The sequence below is a fragment of the Bufo gargarizans genome, chromosome 2 (assembly GCF_014858855.1).
Source record: "Bufo gargarizans isolate SCDJY-AF-19 chromosome 2, ASM1485885v1, whole genome shotgun sequence".
Classification (NCBI taxonomy): Eukaryota; Metazoa; Chordata; class Amphibia; order Anura; family Bufonidae; genus Bufo; species Bufo gargarizans.
The window spans coordinates 200,036,436-200,060,505 of record NC_058081.1 but is presented as its reverse complement, the minus strand read 5'-3'; the positions used below and the strand labels follow the sequence as shown (position 1 = coordinate 200,060,505).

The 24,070-nt window shown below is 47.5% G+C and overlaps 1 protein-coding gene across 1 annotated transcript in view; it reads left to right on the top strand.

Annotated features, from left to right (window-relative positions):
- Positions 1–24,070, top strand: part of PSTPIP1 (proline-serine-threonine phosphatase interacting protein 1) — a 118,798-nt gene that overhangs the window by 18,416 nt on the left and 76,312 nt on the right. Inside the window, exon 2 of the mRNA XM_044283396.1 lies at positions 18,512–18,612. Within this exon, the coding sequence (XP_044139331.1) occupies positions 18,512–18,612 (101 nt within the window). The remainder of the gene's footprint in view (positions 1–18,511; positions 18,613–24,070) is intronic.

The window sequence follows — 24,070 nt, the reverse complement described above, 5'->3', positions numbered from 1 at the left end:
GAAATACATGTAGAAGTTCAGTTTAGGGTACTTTCACACTAGCGTTTTTGTTTTCCGGTATTGAGTTCTGTCCTAGGGGCTCAATACCGGAAAAAACGGATCAGTTTTATCCTAATGCATTCTGAATGGAGAGCAATCCGTTCAGTATGCATCAGGATGCATCAGTTCAGTCCCTGCAGCATGCTGCAGTTTTCTCTCTGGCCAAAAATCATGAACACTTGCCGGATTTCTGGATCCGGCATTAATTTTCATTGAAATGCATTAACCGGCAAAACAAATCCGTTCTTTCCATCTGCACATGTGCAGACCATTAAATCTGTGAGAAAAATAAATACCGGTTCCTGTTGTCTGGATGACAACCGGAGAGACGCATCCGGTATTGCAATGCATTTGTGAGACAACAGACGAAACTGCCCGCCGGAATCCTCTGCCGCAAGTGTGAAAGTACCCTTACAGAGTTACAGTATCTCTATAGATCTAATTATCTATCATCTATCTATCGCTCTCTATCTACGTTATTTTCAGGATATACAGTATATCTTACTGTGCATCTGCAGTGGGTGCACAACTGCATGAATTGTCTTGCATACATTTTCGGAAGTGGCTAAATGAACACTTACAGTATGGTTTCACTTTTGGTAAACTGATATTTATACATGAGGATAGCATTGTCAGTAATGGAAAGTGACCACACTTGCATAATCATTTTGGCTCTGATAATGGGGACTGAGCCTTAGTGTCACATGTGCTTGAACGGCACGTCCCCAGCACCCAGGAGTCGGGCAGCGGCTCGGTAATGGCAAGACTGCAGACAAGTTAGCATTTTTCCCTTGATGAGGCACACCTTCTGATCATTGAAGTTGTGGGCATCCAGGTGGAACAAGCCCTTTAATTTACTTTACGCTCGCTTGACTGGGTAGTCATTCTGTCCCCTTTATATAATAATGAGTATACTAATAAGTATTCTACGTATTCTACTAAAAAGATTTTCCAAAAAGATTTTATTTGAATTTATTTGTGGCGAATCGCGTTAAAAAACTGCTATTTCCTGGCTGAAGAGAGCCTGTATAGTAGTATAGCACACTGTGCCTTGCAGAAACACGCATAGGGAGTCTTCTGTGATAGTGAAACAATACTGTGAGTCAGTATGACATGCAGATGATAGGCGTTGCTCTTTGAATCATTGAACACTTCACTTATTTGGGCAGTTATGGGGCCAAAACTGACCAAATAACTCAAGTGTGAACTCAGCGTTACAGGTTAATGTTAGGGCAAGGTATAAAGAACCGTGAAGAGGCCCAAGATCCTACTATATCGTGAAAGAGCGCACTCCTTTTACACCGTCATCAGCTGATTCCTGTTTGTGTTGACGTTACTAATTATTTTGCCCTTCCTCTGATCCGTCAGAACAATAACTCCCAAAAAATGGATCCTGTCTGTTGAGCATCCGCCTTCAAAGACAGGATTCGTTGTGCATCTAATTTTCCTTCCTTCTGACAGATCAGAAGAAGGGTCAAATAAATTATGATGTCAATCAGGCCAAAAAGCTAAATAGTGGGCCAGTCATGGAGTAGGGAGGGTGGAAACAGCATGAGAAGTCCACAGAGTGGCCCAGTGACATAGTGGTGAGCTGGCAGCAGCATGAGGTGATCACAATGTGGCCCAGTAACATAGTGGGGAGGTGGCAGCAGCAACATGAGGAGACCACAGAGTGGCCCAGTGACAGAGTGGTGAGCTGGCAGCAGCATGAGGTGACCACAATGTGGCCCAGTAACATAGTGGGGATGTGGCAGCAGCAACATGAGGAGACCACAGAGTGGCCCAGTGACAGAGTGGTGAGGTAGCAGCAGCATGAGGAGACCACAGATTGGTGATGTGGCAGCAACATGAGGAGACCACAGAGTGGTAAGGTGGTAGCAGCATAAGGAGACCACAGAGTGGCCCAGTGAAAGAGTGGTGAGGTGGCAGCAGCATGACGAGACCACAGAGTGGCCCAGAGTGGGGAGGTGTGTGTGTGTGTAGGGGGGGGGGGGGTAATACCAGTACCAGCTGAAGATGGTGGATGGCAGTAGGAGCACCTGGCACCAGGTGTGGCATCAGGCAGGTGGCAGCATCAGAATAGTAGCTAAAGCAGGTAGCCAGAAGAAACAGGTCTCTTTTGATAAAGTTTAGTTGTGGCACAATGGATGATCTAGTCTGAAGCATCAGGCACTGGTGTTTGAAAATCCTGGCTGATTCATGCCTGATTCATGTTCACAAAGGTCAGTTTCTCCACATTTTGGGTGGACGGGCGAGTTCTCCTTGGGGGTAGCTATGGCCCCCGCTGCACCAAACACCCGCTCTGATGCCACACTGGTGGCCGGGCAGGAAAGCTTGTCCAGGGCAAAGTTGCGGCCACAAATCGAGTTTGGCTGCCCAGTTTTCCAGGGGATCTTCGATGTGGGGTGGCAGGGTGCAGTCCAAGTATGCCACAACCTACTGGTTCAGGTTCTGCACTATGTCTAGCTGCTGCTGCTGGTGAGTAGTTTCTTCAGTAGTCGGGTGAAGAAAACTGCTCATCAGCAACTCCAGCAGAAGTTGCTGCTGATGGAGCTGGTACTGCTCCTGTAGCCCTCTTCCCCAGCAGCCATGGCAGTGAAACATAAGCGCAGAGGGCCCTCCCAGTCAGACCTGTGTGAAAATGGGCGATGGCGCAAATAGACAGTGGCCAACTGACTACATAGGATGTCTCGACAGTAGTTCAGTTTGTCCTCCCTCTCAGCGGGTGTAAAAAAAGGCCCCCATTTTGGACCAGTAGCGAGGGTGTAACATGGTGGAGAGCCAGTAGTCATCCCTCTGCCGAATGGTGACAATTTGGCTGTTACTACACAAGCAACTGAGCATGCATCAGGCCATTTGCGCAAGTGACTCAGAGAGACATCCTGCCTCCATCTCCACTGCACACTGCCACGGTGTGTCTGGGTCATCTGCCTCATCTTCCTCATTGCCCTGTAGCTCCTCCGGCTGCTCCTCCTCCTCCTCTCCTGTCACCTGTGTAGAAGAACCAGCCATTTCTCTACACGTTGCTTGTGATCCAATGTACTCCTCCAGTTCAGCCCCCACAGGGCTCATGTGGCCATGAGATGTAGTCGCCACGTCTCCTGTTCTCTGGCCAGCCAGATTTAGCAGCATCTGTTCCAGGACATAAATCCGTGGAATGATGTTGTTCATCCTGTAGTCCTGACGACTGACAAATAAAGTGGCCTCCTCAAAGGGCCCGAGCAAACGGCAGGTCTCACGCATGAGCTGCCACTGGCTAACATCGAAGTTACACAGGGGAGTACCTCTGTCCGCCTGTATCATCAAGAAATCGTTTATGGCCTGTTCATATAATCGGTCCAACATATGAAGGGTGGAATTCCAACGGGTGGAAACGTTTGTAATGGATCACCTGGCACCCCGACTGAGTACCTCCATTGATGGATGCTCCTAGCGTTTCCTGAGGTTTCCAAGCACTCTGGCAGACACCACCATCGCCGAACCGAAGAAGCATATAAATCCTCTCAAGCATATGAATGCTGTAGACAGTTGAATAGGAAACCATACGAATAGATTTACGCTCCTAGCAGTCAAACTGGAACAGCATACCATAAATCCTCCCCCAAGAATGAGACAACACTTCACTTTGAGGGTTAAAACAGGAACTGACTTTATTTAGACATAGCACACCTACTTTAACCCCCCCCCCAACAGCCTCATTTACATACAAAAGGGCACATAGAGGACTATGGTACAAGGAAGGGTGGGGCCAGACAATAGCAAGGGCTGATGGGAGATTTGAGGAGGGACAGAGCAGCTGGTTTAAACTGGTCTCCCAGTGTCCCTGAGACAACACCTTGCTGGGGAAACAATGGGACAGGAAAAAGGGGGAGGAGAAGAGGCACAGAACAGTAATGCCTTTAACATAGTAAACATTACAGTAAGGCCTCATGCACACGACCGTTGTGTGCATCCGTGGCCGTTGTGCTGTTTTCCGTTTTTTTTCGCGGACCCATTGACTTTCAATGGGTCCGTGGAAAAATCGGAAAATGCACCGTTTTGCAGCCGAGGCCGTGATCCGTGTATCCTGTCCGTCAAAAAAATATGACCTGTCCTATTTTTTTGACGGACAACGGTTCACGGACCCATTCAAGTCAATGGGTCCGTGAAAGAACACGGATGCACACAAGATTGGCATCCGTGTCCGTGATCCGTGGCCGTAGGTTGCTTTCATACAGACGGATCCGAAGATCCGTCTGCATAAAAGCTTTTTCTGATCTAAGTTTTCACTTCGTGAAAACTCATTTCCGACAGTATATTCTAACACAGAAGCGTTCCCATGGTGATGGGGACGCTTCTAGTTAGAATACACTGCAAACTTTGTACAAGACTGCCCCCTGCTGCCTGGCAGCACCCGATCTCTTACAGGGGGATATGATAGCACAATTAACCCCTTCAGGTGCGGCACCTAAAGGGGTTAATTGTACTATCATATTCCCCTGTAAGAGATCAGGGCTGCCAGGCAGCAGGGGGCAGACCCCCCCCCTCCCCAGTTTGAATATCGTTGGTGGCACAGTGTGCCCCCACCATCGCCTCCCTCCCTCTATTGTATTAAATCGTTGGTGGCACAGTGTGCCAACCACCATCGGCCCCCCTCCCTCCCTCTATTGTATTAAATCGTTGGTGGCACAGTGTGCCAACCACCATCGGCCCCCCTCCCTCCCTCTATTGTATTAAATCGTTGGTGGCACAGTGTGCCAACCACCATCGGCCCCCCTCCCTCCCTCTATTGTATTAAATCATTGGTGGCACAGTGTGCCAACCACCATCGGCCCCCCTCCCTCCCTCTATTGTATTAAATCGTTGGTGGCACAGTGTGCCAACCACCATCGCCCCCCCCCCCTCCCTCTATAGCAGTAACATTGGTGGCAGTGTGCGGTCTCAACAGTAGAAGATTCATACTTACCGGCTTGCTGCTGCGATGTCTGTGAACGGCCGGGAGCTCCTCCTACTGGTAAGTGACAGTTCTTTAGCAATGCGCCGCACAGACCTTTCACTTACCAGTAGGAGGAGCTCCCGGCCGGACACAGACATCGCAGCAGCAAGCAGGTAAGTATGAATCTTCTACTGTTGATGGTGGTTGGCACACTGTGCCACCAACGATTTAATACAATAGAGGGAGGGGGGGGGGCGATGGTGGGGCACACTGTGCCACCAACGATATTCAAACTGGGGACGGGGGGGGGCTGCCCCCTGCTGCCTGGCAGCCCTGATCTCTTACAGGGGAATATGATAGTACAATTAACCCCTTTAGGTGCCGCACCTGAAGGGGTTAATTGTGCTATCATATCCCCCTGTAAGAGATCGGGTGCTGCCAGGCAGCAGGGGGCAGTCTTGTACAAAGTTTGTAGTGTATTCTAACCTGAAGCGTCCCCATCACCATGGGAACGCCTCTGTGTTAGAATATACTGTCGGATCTGAGGTTCACGAAGTAGCTCATATCCGACAGTATATTCTAACATAGAGGCGTTCCCATGGTGATGGGGACGCTTCAAGTTAAAATATACCATCGGATTGGAGAAAACTCCAATCCGATGGTATAAAAGAACTCCAGACTTTACATTGAAAGTCAATGGGGACGGATCCGTTTGAAATGGCACCATATTGTGTCAACATCAAACGGATCCGTCCCCATTGACTTGCATTGTAATTCAGGACGGATCCGTTTGGCTCCGCACGGCCAGGCGGACACCAAAACGACTTTTTTTTCATGTCCGTGGATCCTCCAAAAATCAAGGAAGACCCACGGACGAAAAAACGGTCACGGATCACGGACCCACGGACCCCGTTTTTGCGGACCGTGAAAAAAAACTGTCGTGTGCATGAGGCCTAAGAGCAAGATATATACAGTTTACAATACATAGCAATACAATTTAACCAAACCCATAATAACATACATAATATTTAAGACAGCCTGAATGCAATCTGCTACACAGTCTTAAAGGGCATTGTTCCTGAAAGTCATAATATGTCCACGGATGGTCCTTAAAGTGCCAGTAGCAGCAATATAAAATACCACATTCAAACATACCAATTTTACCAGGGGCCATAGTCAGCAGGTAGGAGGCGGGAAGCCAGGCCTCTCCAATGCCCAGTGGCGAGGCGGGTTCCACCACAACATTCATAGCCCATGTTGGGGGATGCCATTCTGCCACTGTAGCTCAAGGGGGGGGGGTGCTTATCTGTGTATGAGTGGCTAAAGTGCATACAAAGTTTCCTGGCCATTTTCAGGATATGTTTCAGATGGGGTGAAAACTTCAGGAACCGCTTTACAACCAGATTGAATAAATGCGCCATGCAGGGCACATGGCTCAGCCCTCCTTGACACAGCGTGGTCGCAATGTTTTTCCTGTTGTCGGTCACCATGGTTCCGATTTTGAGCTGTTGAGGAGAAAGCCAGGATTTGATTTCTTGATGAATGACGCGGAGCAGTTCCTCCCCTGTGTGACTCCGTTCGCCGAGGCAAACTAGGTGCAGAACAGCGTGACACCGCCGTGCCCTGCACATGTTGTTTGCTGGAGGAGCACTGTAAATTGTCCCTGCAGTGGAGGCTGAGGAAACAGGACCAACGGCGTGAGATCATAGAGGCATAAGCGGCGTCACCTGGCCAAGTTGGTGGTGAGGTTGGGCAGCAGGGCCGGCTCCAGGTTCATGTGGGCCCTTGGGCGATAAATCCCAGTGGGCCCCCATGAGGCATTTTTTTACATTGACATGTCCCCCTGTGGCTCCCACACGGTATAATGACCCCCCAGTGGCCCCTATACAGTATAATGACTACTAGTGGCCCTTCACACAGTATAATGACTACTAGTGGCCCTTCACACAGTATAATGAACCCCCAATCCCCCCCCACTGTATAATGACCACCTGTGGCCCTGCATTCAGAATAATAACCCCCAGTCGCCCCCATTCAGAATAATGACCCCCAGTAGCCGCCACACTGGGGGAATACTGTATGGAGGGGGCTCTGGGGGTCATTATACTGAATGGGGGGTCATTGGTGATCATTATACTAAATGGGGGACACTGGGGGTCATTATACTATGTAAAGGGCCCTCACAGTATAATGACCCCACAGTGACCCTCCATTCAGAATAATGACCCCCAGTCGCCCCCACACTGGGGGTTATACTGTATGTAGGGGGCACGAGGGGTTATTATATTTAATGGGGGCTCTGGTGGTCATTATGCTAAATGGAGGGTCAATGGGGATCATTATACTAAATGGGGGGCACTGGGAGTCATTATACTGTGTAAGGGGCCCTCACAGTGTGATGAATGACCCCCCAGTGGCCCCCTCACATACCTATCATTGCAGGGGAGCCGGCGGCCCTGTCATTCACTAACTGCAGCTCCCTGCGCTCCTTCTCTCCGGCGGCCCGCTGCAGCAGTGAGCCAGGCCTGGAGGAGAGAAGGAGATGTGCAGTGATGTAGCTAGAACTGACTGGGCCCCACAGCAAATTTTAGTACGCCCCCCCCTCCCCCCCCCAATGTGTGTTCACATCACATTTTTCCTATCGGTTTGATGTATACAAATGTTCAGCACTCCACGTTTTTTGTATCCTGCAGAGTCAAGTAAAAAATGCATTTAACGTATATGTTTTTTTACAATGGAACTGTATGGTGAACGAACGCCGCTGTGCGGCATCAGTCTGAGGCATCTGTTAATGTACGCATTTTTGGTATACATTAAATGGATGGCAAAAATAGGATGTGAACCCAGCCCTAGTGTCAGAATAAGCCCCAGTACACAGCGGAGCAGCGTGGCGGAGAGGGGAGGCCGCCATGTACTGACAGAGCGCTACCTGCTCCTGGTGGTCAGTGGTGAGGACTATGTTTACCAAGGATCATTTTCTACTGGGAAATACAGGGCAGAGTATAATACACTAGAATCTATATAATATAGAGATATTAGCCCTACCCCCGAATAATAATACAATTAGGGGGTCATTTATTATATAGAAATACGTCTTTATTAGGCGTATTTCTGACACAGATTGTGGCGCAAAGGTCCTTAGCACCGCAATCTGTATCTTTTCCCGCTCATGCCAGGTCTAAAAAAAGTGGTGTGGGCATGGAAGGGGATACAGTTATGGCCATGCAGTTATTGGATACCACCGCCATATAGTGATAACACCGCCATACAATGATAAAACCACCATACAGTGACTGGATAAAAGGGTATAAGAGGGCACAACAGTACAGGGAATGACTACGGGCACTGCACAGGGTGTGGTAAGAGGGCACAATGCAGGGTATAAAAGGGGTACAGTACAGGGTGGGGGGCACAGTCACATGACCCTGTGACGTTAGAAGGTCCTTATGGTGAATGCTGTTCAGATGCCACCATAATGAGAGGCAGAGGAGTGAGACAGGGGCCCTGGATGGACAGGAGGGGTGGACACAGCAAGTAGGTAGAAGGGGCTCTGAGGGGGATTCATACAACAAGCAGGGCCGTCTTTGCCGCAGGGCAAAAGGGGCAGCTGCCCCGGGCCCAGTTGCTCCTGGGGGCCCATGGGAGCTCCATTCCCGACTCCCATTCACTAGTGGGCATTGCTAGGTTAAAACATTCGGGGCCTGGGCCCCGGATGTTTTGTCCCAGGCCCCGAATGTCCTGCCTGCCTGCTAGATACAACTGTATTGCCGTACACAGAACGGCAATACAATTGAATCTAATACACTGGGAAGAGGCGAAGGACCTGTGGTGACATCACAGGTCATGTGATCAGCTAAACAGGCTGTGATAGGATGACCTGGATGATGTCACCATCATGTGACCAGTGCAGGATTGGACCAGAGTGAAGAGGAGGAGCCTAATGCAGGACTGGAGAGGTAAGTGAAGGGAGAGGCAGAGCAATACTGGGAGTTGTAGTTATTTAACTGGGATGTATGTTAGGGCTGAAGGGAGGGATGTTATTGACATGGGACTGTATGTTGAAAGTGGATGGTGTGGGGGGAATAATGTTGATGTACATGGGTTTAGGCTACGTTCACACTTGCGTTTGGGGATCCGCTTGTGAGATCCGTTTCAAGGCTCTCACAAGCAGCCCCAAATGCATCAGTTTAACCCCAATGCATTCTGAATGGATGCGGATCCATTCAGAATGCATTCGTTCGGCTCCGTACAGCCCCCCGTTCCGTTTTGGAGACGGACCCCAAAATGCTGCACGCATCGTTTTTGTGTCCGCATGGCCTTGCAGAGCCAAACGGATCCGTCCTGACTTACAATGTAAGTAAATGGGGACGGATCCCTTTGCATTGACACAAAATGGTGCAATTGTAAACTGATCCGTCCCCCCATTGACTTTCAATGTAAGTCAGGACGGATCCGTATTGGGACTTAGAAATTCAAATCTAATACAAACGAATCGGTCCTGAACGGATGCATTCGTTTGTATTATTGGTGCGGATCCGTCCTGTACAAGTACAGGACAGATCCGCACGAACGCAAGTGTGAAAGTAGCCTTAGGAGGTGATGTTTACATGGGATTGTGCGTTGGAGGTGGCTGGGGAGGAGGTGATGTTATTTACATGGGACTGTATGGTGGAGGGAGGATTAGGGTACTTTCACACTAGCGTTTTTCTTTTCCGGCATAGAGTTCCGTCACAGGGGCTCTATACCGGAAAAGAACTGATCAGGCATATCCCATGCATTCTGAATGGAGAGTAATCCGTTCAGTTTGCATCAGGATGTCTTCAGTTCAGTCGTTTTGACTCTCCGGCCAAAAAAACTGAAGACATGCCTGAACGCCGGATCCGGCATTTTTCCCCATAGGAATGTATTAGCGCCGGATCCGGCATTCAGAATACCGGAATGCCGGATCCGTCGTTCCGGCATGCGCATGCGCAGATCGGTAAAAATGAGAAAAATGTACAAGACGGATCCGTCGGTCCGCATGACAAGCGGAGAGACGGATCCGTCCTTGCAATGCATTTGTGAGACGGATCCGCATCCGGATCCGTCTCACAAATGCTTTCAGGCAGCAGCAGATCGGCGGACAGTTCCGACGACGGAACTGCCCGCCGGATCACACTGCCGCAAGTGTGAAAGTAGCCTTATAACTGCAAGGGGCACTGCAGATCCAGGGGACATTATAGGCATCTTATTACTACTGGGGGCTCTATAGGAGGGTCTTATAGATCCGCCTTATTTCTACTAAGCGCACTATGGGGGCCTTATTACTACTGAGGGGAACAATAGGGGGCCTTATTTCTACTAGGGACTCTGTGAGGGTATTATTAATATGGGAGGGCTCTTCTAATAATGGGGGGCATTGTTGAGGAGCATTATCACGGTTGGGGCAGTGTTACTAATGAGGGCATTCTAGAAGGGAATTACTATTGGTGGGACTATGAGGAGCACTATTACTATGGGGGGCAGTAATGTTTCTTCAGGATAGTATTTGGGGGTATTGGGGGGAGGGGCGTAACTAAAGGCTCATGGGCTCCGGTGCAAGAGTTCATCTTGGGCCCCCCTTCCCTCAGTGCTTTGTGTGTCTTCTTATGCAGCACAAGTGTCTTTGGGCCCCTTCAGGCTCCTGGGCCCGGTAGCGACTGCTAGCTCTGCACTCCCTATAGCTACACCCCTGGGGGGGTTACAGCAAGTAGCAGGATAACACTGTGAGGACTCCAGTTGGGGGATAATGATAGAATGTGAGGAAGCTAAGATGTCTGTGTGTCACTCTCTGCAGAGACAAGGCGGCTGAGAGAAGTTGTCCAGACCGAGTGGAGAAGATCTACAGAGAAGATGATGACAGAGAGGAGACGTCACCTGGAGGCCCTGGATGTGACAGGTAAGTGCTGCTGTATAGCAAGTACAGCAAAGTGCGGGGGGGGGGGGGGGGGGTTGGGGGGGCGTTATCCAGGGGGCCCAAGTAAATTCTTGCCCAGGGTCCAATCAATATTAAAGACGGCCCTGACAACAAGTAGGGGCAGGAGGTCTGTGCAGGGCAGCAATAGGAGATAGGAGGGTGAAACAGGAGCTCTGGATACATGAGGGAGGAAAGGAGACAGCAGGGGCCCCATGAGGATGAGATAGGACAGGATATGGGGGGGTAGATGTGGGGGGGGGGCAGGTATCATGGAGACAAACTGCTTAATGAAACAGTAACACAACTAAATAGAATGAAGCAGCAGCCGATCGAAGAGTCCCCCCCTTCTGTCCCACAGACAAGAGACAGTCACAGTGCAGACTCACTCACAGACTGTCTTCACACTTCTCTGCTCCAGCTCCAGCCCTGCTTCTCTCCTCAGGCAGCATGTCCTGTGTAGAGGGGGCGTGTCCTGTGTAGAGGGGGCGTGTTCTGAGTCTCTGCAGCTCAGAGGGCCCACCAAAGGGGTACTGCGTAAGTGAAATGACAGCAGTGAGAGCTCCCATCTGTATTGATGGAAGTGCTCATAGCAGCTCAGTGGGCCCCCCCAGGAGCACTGGGCCCCGGCACTTGCCCGGGGATGCCGGGTTATGACGCCGGCCCTGTTGGGCAGGAACTACATTTACCCAGTGGGCCATAAAGGACATATATTGCCCTTGACTGTAGTCATAGCTCTACATGTCGGCGCTGCTGTGCACTTTGGCAGACACTGACAGGCTCAAAGACTGGCCCACCTTCTGTTCTACATACAGTATATAATTCCACATGTGTTAATTCATAGTTTTGATGCCAACAGTGTGAATCTACAATTTTCATAGTCTTGAAAATAAAGAAAACTGTTTGAATGAGAAGGTGTGTCCAAACTTTTGGTCTGTACTGTATGTGTGCAGGGCTGGTACTGCCTTTTTCGCAAAGAATTGGCGGCTTGGGATTCTCCAGTGCCACCTCGGCTTGGCACAAGCCATCAGTTCTCTGAAAGGTGCAGAGTCCACCACTTAGAAAGGGAGGGACTGCAGCACCAGCAACTTGGCTAGGAGCACGTTCAGCTTCTGCGCCGTTGGATGAGTGTACGCATACTGTTGTCTCTTGGCAATTGCTTCGGTGATCGATTGCTGATGGAATGATTGATGATGAGTAAGAGGATGAGGAGCATCAGGACCAGCAGATGATGGGAAGGACAGACAGCTCCCTTTGGCTGAGGTGGTGGAGTCTTGACTGCATGAAATTGGGTGCGTGCCACTGGGTGATGCAGCGGTTGTTGCAGCAGGCTGGACCACCACATCAGAGCCACGGTTATCCCACGCCACTTTATGGCGACACTGCATGTGTTGACACAGGGCTGTGGTGCTAATATTGGCAGCCTGGCCACACTTCACATTCTGACTACAAATTCGGCAAATGGCCATGTTCACCTCCTCTGGCGGCTTAACAATAAATTGCCCCACCGACGAGTATGGCATTTTCCCCCCAACACTCCGCGCTGACTGCCTGTTACCGCTGCCTCCGTGAACCCTTGCACCGCTACTTCTGGGCAGGTAGGCTCCTGCAAAGTGGGTGGTCAACCGACCTCCCACACCTGTCACCCTGCTGACTCATGGCCTTGCTACCACCTTGCTTGCTCAGCCGCTGCCTCATGCGCAAGCTGCCACCCTCTTCTCCCGATGATGATGATAAAGCAGCTTCTTCACCCGGCTCCCAAGTGCGATCGGCTACATCATCATCATCCGCTGTTGTCTGCATGTCACTGATGTCCCGCTTAACGGTCTTAGGGACAGGAGCCTGAGCGCTCGCAACACCTGCTCCCATGCAACTCTCATCATCACTACTTGCCCGTCACCTGGAGGAAGCGGAACTAGTCTCCTCCAGATCTTGGCTGGGCAGTAGCTGCTGACTGTCCTCAAGTAGCTCGTCCTCGTTGAAAAGGGGAGCTGAGCCTATGGCATATAATACTTTTCACGCTGAGTGAACAGAAAATGACAGAGGCAGGTTCAGGACAGGTGGGGGCCTGCTCCCGGGCCATGCCAACTAAGCGCTGTGTCAGAGGAACCCACCGACTGTTGGCTGGGGGTGTCTGATGTCACTTGCGAGTCAACCATTCAAGCACCACTGGATTGCTGGTCAAGACATGACCGCTAGATGACACTGGGAGCTCAGGCCTCTTGCTGCGACTCCTGCTGCTACCCCCCCCCCCCCCCCCTTCTTCTGCTGCTACTTCTGCCTGCAACAAAAACATTTTGGCTACTGTCCGTTCCCGTTGAAGGGCCTGTCACCTGTCTGTCTGACATACTGTATAATAAAAGAATTAAATAAAAAATTAAATAATACACCCCAGAAAAGGAAGGTACTTCACTGCAGAACGACAATTAAGGCCTATTCTTTTTCCTATTAATACACCCCCCAAAACAAATATAACTATCACAATTCACCGCAGAACAGCTAATAGGATGTACGTATATTTACTATTAATATACCTTGTAAATGGCTGCACCAACGGCTACTAGGACAGAGGTATCTATCCTATTAATACACCCCGTAAATGGCTGTAGTACAATGTAACTTCACCGCAGAACAGCAATTAAGATGTATTATTTTTACTATTATAAACCCCCAAATAAAAGTCTAACAATCAAAATTAACTGCAGAACGGCAAATAGGAAATTTCCTATTAATACACTGTAACGGATCACCTGGCACCCCGACTGAGTACCTCCATTTACGGATGCGCCTAGCGTTTTCCTGAGGCTTCCAAGCACTCTGGCAGACACCACAATCACCGAACCAGCATATAAATCCTCTCCCAGCAATGAATGCTGTAGGCAGTTGAATAGGAACCATACAAATAGGTTTTCACTCCTAGCAGTCAAACTGGGACAGCATGCAATAAATCCTCCCCCAAGAATGAGACGACACTTCACCTTGAGGTTTAAAACAGGAACTCCCTTTATTTTAACACAAGAATTGATTTATACACATCTTCCAACAAGGTACTACCCACAGGCTCTGCAAAAACAGCCAATCATATGTATCTACAGTATTTAAACCTTCCCAGCAATTGTACACAAAATCCCCTTCCCTCTGTCTGTAACGCAATAAACAAAACACAATGAGCATTGTCTGAGATGTAATTAACCAACACAATAAGCATTGTCTCAGACGCAATCCACAAAATACAATTATCAAACGTAATGAACTAACTTGAACCCTGGCATACACATATTCAATTCAACCGAACACATAATAACATGCATAGTATTTAAGACAGCCTGAATGCAATCTGCTACACAGTCTTAAAGGGGCATTGTTCCTAAAAGTCATAACATGGCCATTAAAGGGCCAGTAGCAGCAATATAAAATACCACATGCCCAAATATTGCATTCAAACGTACCAAATCACCAGGGGCCATAGTCAGCAGGTAGGAGGCGGGCAGCCAGGCCTCTCCAATGCCCAGTGGCGAGGCGGGTTCAGCCACATTTCTCCCCTTTCCCATTGAGACTATCCAGACTCCAGACCTCCAGGCGGTCTGGGGCTCTGATAGTCAGCCGGCCTTTCTCCAAGGGTGTAGTTGTCCCTATGGCCCCCTGCCACTTGTGCCCAGTTGTAGATCCATGACTTGGGGGGAAGGTAACCAGGGTGCCCTCTCCCCTGGTTGAACAAAGCTGTTGCTGGGGGGAAGGGGTAACAGGCTCCTCTCTCTGTGACACCCTCCCTTGTTGTAGGGGAAAACAGACTGCCTCTCCTTCCAATACATTGTCCTGTTGTTGTGGACCCAGACAGACTGTCCATATCTCCAGTGGTGCAGGTACAGAGACTACGGTCCCATCTGCACTGTTGTGGGGCTTGCTGTCTCCCCTTGGTGTGCTAGGCAAACCGCTGGGGCTACTTGGGGAACAGCGGCCAGCGGTGTTCTGCACTGATGCCAGCAATTCTGCTGGGGCGAGGGGGGTACAAGCCAGCCCTGTAACAAGGGGGTCGGTGGAGCAGAGGCTAGCGGCTCTCTGCCCTGATGCCAGCTCTTCTGCTGGAGGGACTGGAGTACAGTCCTGCTGGGTAGTAAGGGGACAAGTAGGGCAGAGGTCAGCGGCGCTCTGCCCAGATGCCAGCTCTTCTACTGGGAGGGGGCCAGAGGGGGCTAACGACTCCTCTACTGACCCCAGTACCTGGTTTGGAGTTGGCTGTGGAGGGGAGGGGTTGCTTACCTCCTCCTCCTGGTACTGCTGCTGGAGTTGGAGATCTGGGCCGGCTGCCCAGTATCCCTGTAGGGCCGGTAGAGAGATCTCGGTCCCATCTCCACCTGCCATCTGTGGGTCTTCCCAGGACCAGTCTGTGAGGTCCCTCAACATTTGCGAGTAAGGACCACCTGTGTCCACACCTGGCAACTTCGGCTGCTGCTGAAGGTCTGGGCCAGCTGCCCAGCATCCCGGTGGAGAGACCTCGGTCCCGTCTCCACCTGCCTGTTGTGGTTCCTCACAGGACCAGTCTATGAGGACCCCTACTTCGGGTTCCTCTGGCCGCCTCAAGGGGAAACGGCTTACCTCCTCGGATGCAGCCTCTGCTCGGCTGCTGTAACACTCCTTCTGCTGGGCAATTTCTCTCTCTTTCGCCAGTCGGAATTCTCGTTCCATCCTTGCGTGTCGCTTGGCTGTGACCTTGTTCCAGATGGCCTGGCATATACTGTATCCATGGACACATTATCTCCATACTGGTCCACTCGCTGCCTCACCTCGGCCAGCCAGTCATCTTCAGAGCCTTCCATACTTGTCTGCTCCAAGTCGCTGGATACCTCTGCTCCCAGGGGCGCTGCACGAGTGCTAGCGTTTGCCCTCAATTTGTAACTCCACACGTTACCGGTGTCTCTGAGCTGCTTCTCCTCGCACTAGGACGCCATCCTACCGCTTGCCACCAATGTAACGGATCACCTGGCACCCCGACTGAGTACCTCCGTTTACGGATGCGCCTAGCGTTTTCCTGAGGCTTCCAAGCACTCTGGCAGACACCACAATCACCGAACCAGCATATAAATCCTCTCCCAGCAATGAATGCTGTAGGCAGTTGAATAGGAACCATACAAATAGGTTTTCACTCCTAGCAGTCAAACTGGGACAGCATGCAATAAATCCTCCCCCAAGAATGAGACGACACTTCACCTTGAGGTTTAAAACAGGAACTCCCTTTATTTTAACACAAGAATTGATTTATACACATCTTCCAACAAGGTACTACCCACAGGCTCTGCAAAAACAGCCAATCATATGTATCTACAGTATTTAAACCTTCCCAGCAATTGTACACAAAATCCCCTTCCCTCTGTCTGTAACGCAATAAACAAAACACAATGAGCATTGTCTGAGATGTAATTAACCAACACAATAAGCATTGTCTCAGACGCAATCCACAAAATACAATTATCAAACGTAATGAACTAACTTGAACCCTGGCATACACATATACAATTCAACCGAACACATAATAACATGCATAGTATTTAAGACAGCCTGAATGCAATCTGCTACACAGTCTTAAAGGGGCATTGTTCCTAAAAGTCATAACATGGCCATTAAAGGGCCAGTAGCAGCAATATAAAATACCACATGCCCAAATATTGCATTCAAACGTACCAAATCACCAGGGGCCATAGTCAGCAGGTAGGAGGCGGGCAGCCAGGCCTCTCCAATGCCCAGTGGCGAGGCGGGTTCCGCCACATACACATTGTAAATGGCTGTAGTACAATGTAACTTCACAGATGAACGGCAATTATGACATATTTTTTCCTTTTTTTCCCTAATAATACACCCCCCAAAAAATGCAAAACAATGTAAAATCAACGCAGAACAGCTGCTAATAGGATGTACATATATTTCCTTTTAATACACCCCGTAAATGGCTGTAGTAGAATGTAACTTCACCACTGAATGGCAATTATGACGTATATTTTTTCCATTTTTTTTCCCTCTATATTTCCTATTAATACACCTTGTTAATGGCTCTATCACACAGAACTTGCACCCCAATAACAAGCAAAGTTTGCTGGAATTACTGATGTATCATAATATAGTGCAAACAACCTAAAATCAGCAGTATAACTGCTATTTAGATCCCCAATTAGTGACCCTGTTCTCCTTTTATAGTGTGGATGATGCCTCCTTATCGTTTCCCTACACATTGAATAATCTTTCCCTGAACTTCTAAATCAATTTTTCAGCACAATAAAGTCTTTCCTAGCACTGTCCCTAGCGCCTGCTGACGTCTCCCTGCACTAAGTACACTGGAAAATGGCTGAATCCAAGATGGCTGAGGCTATTTATAGGGCTGTGACACTACAGGGCTGGCTGGCTGCTGACTGGCTGCATGCATTATGGGTGATCCCTCGTTCCCAGAGTTCCTTGCTCTATGTCCTCACACGTGCAGCAGCCATTTTAGGAAAAAATATATTTGTTACCACGAAGTGTGAGGAAATTCGTCTTCGGTGCAAATCAAATTTTTCCTGAAATTCGGATCGAATTCCACTTCGTCAACTTCAATTCGCTCATCTCTAAAATACATGTATAAAAATAAATGTGATAGGTCTACATATCCTGGTGCTCATCTTCCTTCCTCTACTCAGACTTTGGTGTGATGTCAACAGAACGTGTCCACCTGCTCAATAGGAATGTGTGCTGTCTAATTTACAGGGATGGTTTCAGACTACCATTTCCACATTATTGCCCATGGTGGGCAGCAGTAGTCTGAAGTTACCAGTAGTTTGGCTTTAAGTAACTATCTAACTTTAAAGGGTTTCTGTCACCAGAATTAACCCTATTAAACTTGCTGAGCCTAACTAGCCTATTCCTACTTTTATCTATGTCCCCGTTACTCCAGAAATATAACTTTTATAATATGCTAATTACCCCCTAGGTGCAGGGGGGGGGCGTTGCCCCTGCCCCTAGAGGCTCTGTTCTCCCACCTCTGGCCACGCCCTGCTACACTAGATTGACAGGGCCAGGCAGCTTTGATCTTCTACTACCGGTTCTGTCTGCCGTGTAAATCTCGCGCCTGCGCCCTCCCATCTAGTATTCAGCACAGTAAATGAAGGCTGCCGGCTTCCGAATACTGAACGGGGCGAGATTTCCCCAGTGCACAGGGCCGGCAGTTGGAAGTGAAGACTGCCTGTCCCTGTCAATCTAGTGTAGCAGGGGCGTGGCCAGAGGTGGGAGAACAGAGCCTCTAGGGGCAGGGGCAATGCCCCCCCCCTCACCTAGGGGCTAATTAGCATATTATAAAAGTTAGATTTCTGGAGTAACGGCGGGATAGATAAAACCAGGAATAGGCTAGTTAGGATCAGCTGACATTAGCACATCGCTAATGTCAGCTAGTTTAATAGGGTTAATTCTGGTGACAGAAACCCTTTAACCCCTCTACAGATCACAAATGTATAAATTTGACTAATGCACTCCAGGCAGTTGGGGGTTTAGATTCACTTAAACAGTACAGAACAATATCCTAAAAATGTAAGCGTTTACATTGCATCATCAGATTAGTGATTTTAATAATGTACAGTTGGTAAATCATCTTTCTTTCCTCCTAGTGTTCAGATTTGAGTCTAAATACAGGCTATGAAGTTATTCTTCAGAGATTACTGGATGGCAGGAGGTTTTGTAAAGATGTGGAGGACCTTCTGAAGCAGAGGTAAGAGCTGATATTGTTTTAGAAACCAGATAAAATAAAGTGTTATACCGTTTACTTATAGTTCTAAGGTTCATCAGCAGTGGACTGATCCTTCTTACTTCAACATCTGTCACGGAAGTCAGAAGAGCTTTTTAGCTGGACATAGCCTCAAGGCCCCGATACACATTAGTGTATTGTCGGCCAAACCTCCTGAGAAAGGCGGGACACTGTAATGATATTTTCACCCAATTCTTTTGTTCTCCCAGGAGATGAACCGCTGCCAGACGTGTCTGGCAACGCCTTTCTCCGCTCTTCCCATAAAATACACATACAGTCAGGTCCATAAATATTGGGACATCGACACAATTCTACCATTTTTGGCTCTATACACCACCACAATGGATTTTAAATGAAACAAACAAGATGTGCTATAACTGCAGACTTTAATTTGAGGGGATTTACATCCAAATCAGGTGAACGGTGTAGGAATTACAACAGATTGCATATGTGCCTCCCTTACTGTGCGGTTTTGGCCGAGCCAAATGGGCATGTGTATGGAGGAGTTCTTAGGGAGTTGGGAGAGATAGCCAATCCCTCTGAAATCTGTGGGTTCAGCAAACATTTATCTAAACTGTCCTGCTTCACTGCACATGCTCTGCTACTCTTGGTCTTTTGGGAGGGTTGAATAATTACAGTGTCTACACATTGGAATGAACGATCTTTATAGGGACATGTATTTTTATCGCTTATTAAGAGCCTACAGTATATGTGAATATTCTATGTATTATTATTTTATTTATTTTTAAATAAAAACACAGGTGGATGGTTTTTGAATATAATGTTTTGAAGTCACTCCATGTATTCCACTTCCTGTCCTGGCTTTTGAAATTCTTAGTCAGACCGTTCACTGCGGCCACAGAGGAAAGGGGAAGAAGTGACACAATTATAGAATCTCACAATATATTGATCAATGCTTTGTTCTTCTGTATCTTTATCTGGGCCTATGAAGAGAACCATAGAGCTATCATACTGTTATCCTAATTCTGTATCTAATATTATACGAGCAGATATTGTCTTCCTCTAACAGCAGCAGTAAACAAACAATTGCCTCCCTATCTACAGTACAGTTGCAAGAAAAAGTATGTGAACCCTTTGAAATGATATGGATTTCTGCACAAATTGGTCATAAAATGTGATCTGATCTTCATGTAAGTCATAACAATAGACAATCACAGTCTGCTTAAACTAATAACACACAAATAATTAAATGTTACCAGGTTTTTATTGAACACAACATGTAAACATTCACAGTGGAGGTGGAAAAAGTATGTGAACCCTTGGATTTAATAACTGGTTGAACCTCCTTTGGCAGCAATAACTTCAACCTAACGTTTCCTGTCGTTGCAGATGAGTAATTCTTGACCATTCCTCTTTACAGAACAGTTTCAGCAATATTCTTGGAATATCTGGTGTGAATCGCTTTCTTTAGGTCATGCCACAGCATCTCAATCGGGTTGAGGTCAGGACTCTGACTGGGCCACTCCAGAAGGCATATTTTCTTCTGTTTAAGCCATTCTGTTGTTGATTTACTTCTATGCTTTGGGTCGTTGTCCTATTGCAACGCCCATCTTCTGTTGACCTTCAGCTGGTGAACCGATGGCCTTAAGTTCTCCTGCAAAATGTCTTGATAAACTTGGGAATTCATTTTTCCTTCGATGATAACAATCCGTCCAGGCCCTGACGCAGCAAAGTAGCCCCAAACCATGATGCCCCCACCACCATACTTCTCAGTTGGGATGAGGTTTTGAGGTTGGTGTGCTGTGCCTATTTTTCTCCACACATAGTGTTGTGTGTTTCTTCCAAACAACTCAACTTTGGTTTTATCTTTCCACAGAATAATTTGACAGTACTGCTGTGTAACATCCAGGTGCTCTTGTGCAAACTGTAAACCTGCAGCAATGTTATTTTTTGGACAGCAGTGGCTTCCTCTGTGGTGTCCTCCAATGAAATTAATTCTTGTTTAGTGTTTTACGTATCGTAGATTCGCTAACAGGGATGTTAGCATATGCCAGAGACTTTTGTAAGTCTTTAGCTGACACTCTAGAATTCTTCTTCACCTCATTGAGCAGTCTGCACTGTGCTCTTGCAGTCATCTTTACAGGACGGCCACTCCAAGGGAAAGTAGAAGCAGTGCTGAACTTTCTCCTTTTTAGACAATTTGTCTTAACGTGGACTGATGAACAGCAAGGCTTTTGGAGATACTTTTATAACCCTTCCCAGCTTTATGCAAGTCAACAATTCATTTTTTTTTTAATTTAATAAATTTTTATTGATATACAAAAGATTCGTTTACATAATACATAACAAATAGATCATTCCCCATCCTTCCCCCCCCCGCCCCTCCCCCCCCCCCCACCCTGCAGGAAAAAAGAAAAAAGGAGAAAAAAAAAAAAAAAAAAAAAAAAAAAAAAAAAGAGTTTTTGTACGTAAAATTTATAAATAAATCAATAAATTAATTAATTAAATTAGTTGTTCTTATCCCAATCTTTCCAAACTGCAGCCCATTTTAAATAGGATCCTCTTTGGTTGTACATTATCCTCTCGTAGCTCTTCACTTTCTCAACCAGACCCAACCAATTGTTACAGTCTGGAGGAGAAGAGCAGAACCATGATCTAGAAATAAGAAGTCTGGCCAAAAACATTACCTTGGTCAGAAGTTGGCGTTTTATAGGCTGGTAATTAACCTCTGATAGGTCTCCCAGGACCCATATCCTGGGGGACAAAGGAACTACAATGTTAAGTTTACGAGCCAAATTGGTTTGGACCGCTCTCCAATAGCTGCTCAGCATTGGGCAACCCCAGAACAGATGTACATGATCTGCCTCGGTGTTGCCACAACGTGGGCAGTCAGAGGAGGCTCTGTATCCTCTCCTGTGTAGCCAAATGGGTGTCACATATATTTTGTGAAGAATATTGAATTGTACAACAATGTGATTAAAATTATGTGAAACTAATTTTAAATTTTCCCCTATGTTGTCCCAATCTAAAGGGCCCACCTCTGAAAGTGAAGAAGACCAGGATCTTTGTCCTGGAGAAAAAACACCCGAAAATTTTTTTTTCATTAGGTGTCTATAGCAGTGTGATATTTTTATTCTCGTGGCTATTTTCTTAGTGATTAAGTCGTGTAAAAATTCAGGAGTATCTATAAAAAAGAAATGACTATTCAAAGTGCTGGAGAGTGCCGACCTCAATTGAAAATATGCGTACCAAGCTACCTCACCCAAATTTGCCCTTTGTCTTAGCTCAGTCAGGGACAGAATTTGTCCATCGCTGACTACCTGATGTAGGTATTGGACGTTCTTAGTCCTCCAGTACTGGCAGCAGCTCAAGTCCCCTAGATTCAAGATCTTTGAGTTATGCCATAATGGGGTACAAGCAAGTGATGCCTTGACTCCACACCAGCTTCTTATAACCAACCAAGTCCTTATAGCCATTCTGCAAAAAAGTGTGTACCCAATCTGTGTATTTAATAGGTAATCAGACTCCAGTACTGAAAAAAAATCCATAAGACCTGAGTCTTTCACCATTTTATTGCAGAAATGGCTATTTTCCCAGTCATTGAGAAAGCAAAGTTGAGAGGCCACAAAGTAGCCCTTAAAATAAGGGAGGTTAAGACCTCCCTGATTATAAGGCATAGAGAAGTACAGTGCCTTCAGTCTGACCCTCTTCCTCCCCCACAATAAATCGTTCAGCATACGCTCTATAAGTCTGAAATACTTATCCGCGATCCATACAGGTGAGTTACGCAGAACATACAGGACCTGGGGCAACACTACCATTTTTATTAGAGAGACTCTATCCGCCCTTGCAGGCAGAATTTTTTGCCATATCTTAATTTTGGCCCTCAACTTTGTCAGCAGGGGAATTAAATTGAGTTGTAGATATTCCTGAGGTTTAGCCGAAACTAAAATCCCCAGGTACTTTATACAACCAGAAGTTGTTAACTGGTTATCCCAGTTACCTCGCAGCTCATCTATAGGGAGGAGAACGGTCTTCTCCCAGTTGATCTCCAAACCCGATGGGGCGGAGAAAGCACCTATCAAGTCCATTATGCGAGGGAGGGTGGTTTCTGTTTGGTGAACAAAGACCAAGATGTCATCTGCATAAAGAGATACACGATCCTGTCTCCCCATTATACCAAAGCCAGACACCTGCAAATCCTGCCTTATGCTAGCTGCTAAGGGTTCAATATAAATATTAAACAAAAGGGGAGAAAGAGGACAGCCTTGACGGGTGCCTCTTCCTAGGGAGAAACTCTCTGTAACCGTATCATTGATCTTGATCCTGGCAACTGGAGAGCTATATAGTAACTGAACCATCGCCCTGAATCTGGGGCCGAAGCCCATTTTTTTCATCACCTCCCAAAGGAAGACCCACTCCACCCTGTCGAAGGCTTTGGTAGCGTCCAGCGACAGGACGGAGCGGGTACCGCACCCCGGAGACTGAATATTCATAAATAGCCTATGTAAATTGTGATGTGTGCCCCTTCCTGGCATAAAACCATTTTGGTCTGGGTGTATAATAGTGGGTATAACCCGAGAAAGCCTCCTGGCCAGAACTTTTGATAATAACTTAACGTCAGTATTTAATAAAGAGATTGGTCTATAGGAACTCAATTCTTTCGGGTCCTTATCCTTTTTAGGGATCAAAACAATGAGGGCCTCCATCATAGAACATGGCAAGTCCCCTCCCCTCATTGCATGAGAAAAGACCTCTAGCAGCTGAGGGAGAATCACTTCACCATTCCTACGGTAAAATTCGTATGGAAGGCCATCTAGGCCTGGCGATGAGTTCCCCGAGATAGACCCCAGAGCCTCCTGCAGCTCTGGCAAAGACAGCTCCTCCTCTAAACATTCCATTTGGGTTGTGCTTAAGGTCGACAATGGGATCCCATCCAAAAACCGCATCGCCAGGTCAGATGACAGGCCAGAAGAGGATCTATACAGCTGGGAAAAGTACTGCAGAAAGGTATCCGCAATCCCCTCTGGCTCTACTATGGTTTCCCCCTCTAAGTTGCGAATCGACAGAATAAGTTTATTTTTCTTATCTTGTTGTGTAATTATTCTGGCCAGGAGCTTACCGGGGCGTCCAGACACCGAAAAATACTTTAACCCCTTGAAGAGTACTCTATGATTTGCTTTCTCGATTAAGTATTTTTCGAGGGAGCAGCTCGCCTTCTGCATTTCTTCCCTATTGTATTCAGTCGGATGACTCGTGTACCGCTCAGTAGTAAGTGCAGCAGTTTTGGCCAGTTCTTTCTCCTCTTCCTTAAATTTTCTCTTTGCTGCAGCAATCTCGCTTATAAAGACCCCTCTCAAATATGCTTTCATTGCGTCCCATACTGTATTGATGTTGGCAGAGGGAAGGTTCACCTCCCAAAAGGAGGAGATCAGTATTTTGATAGACTGATAATTGTCCA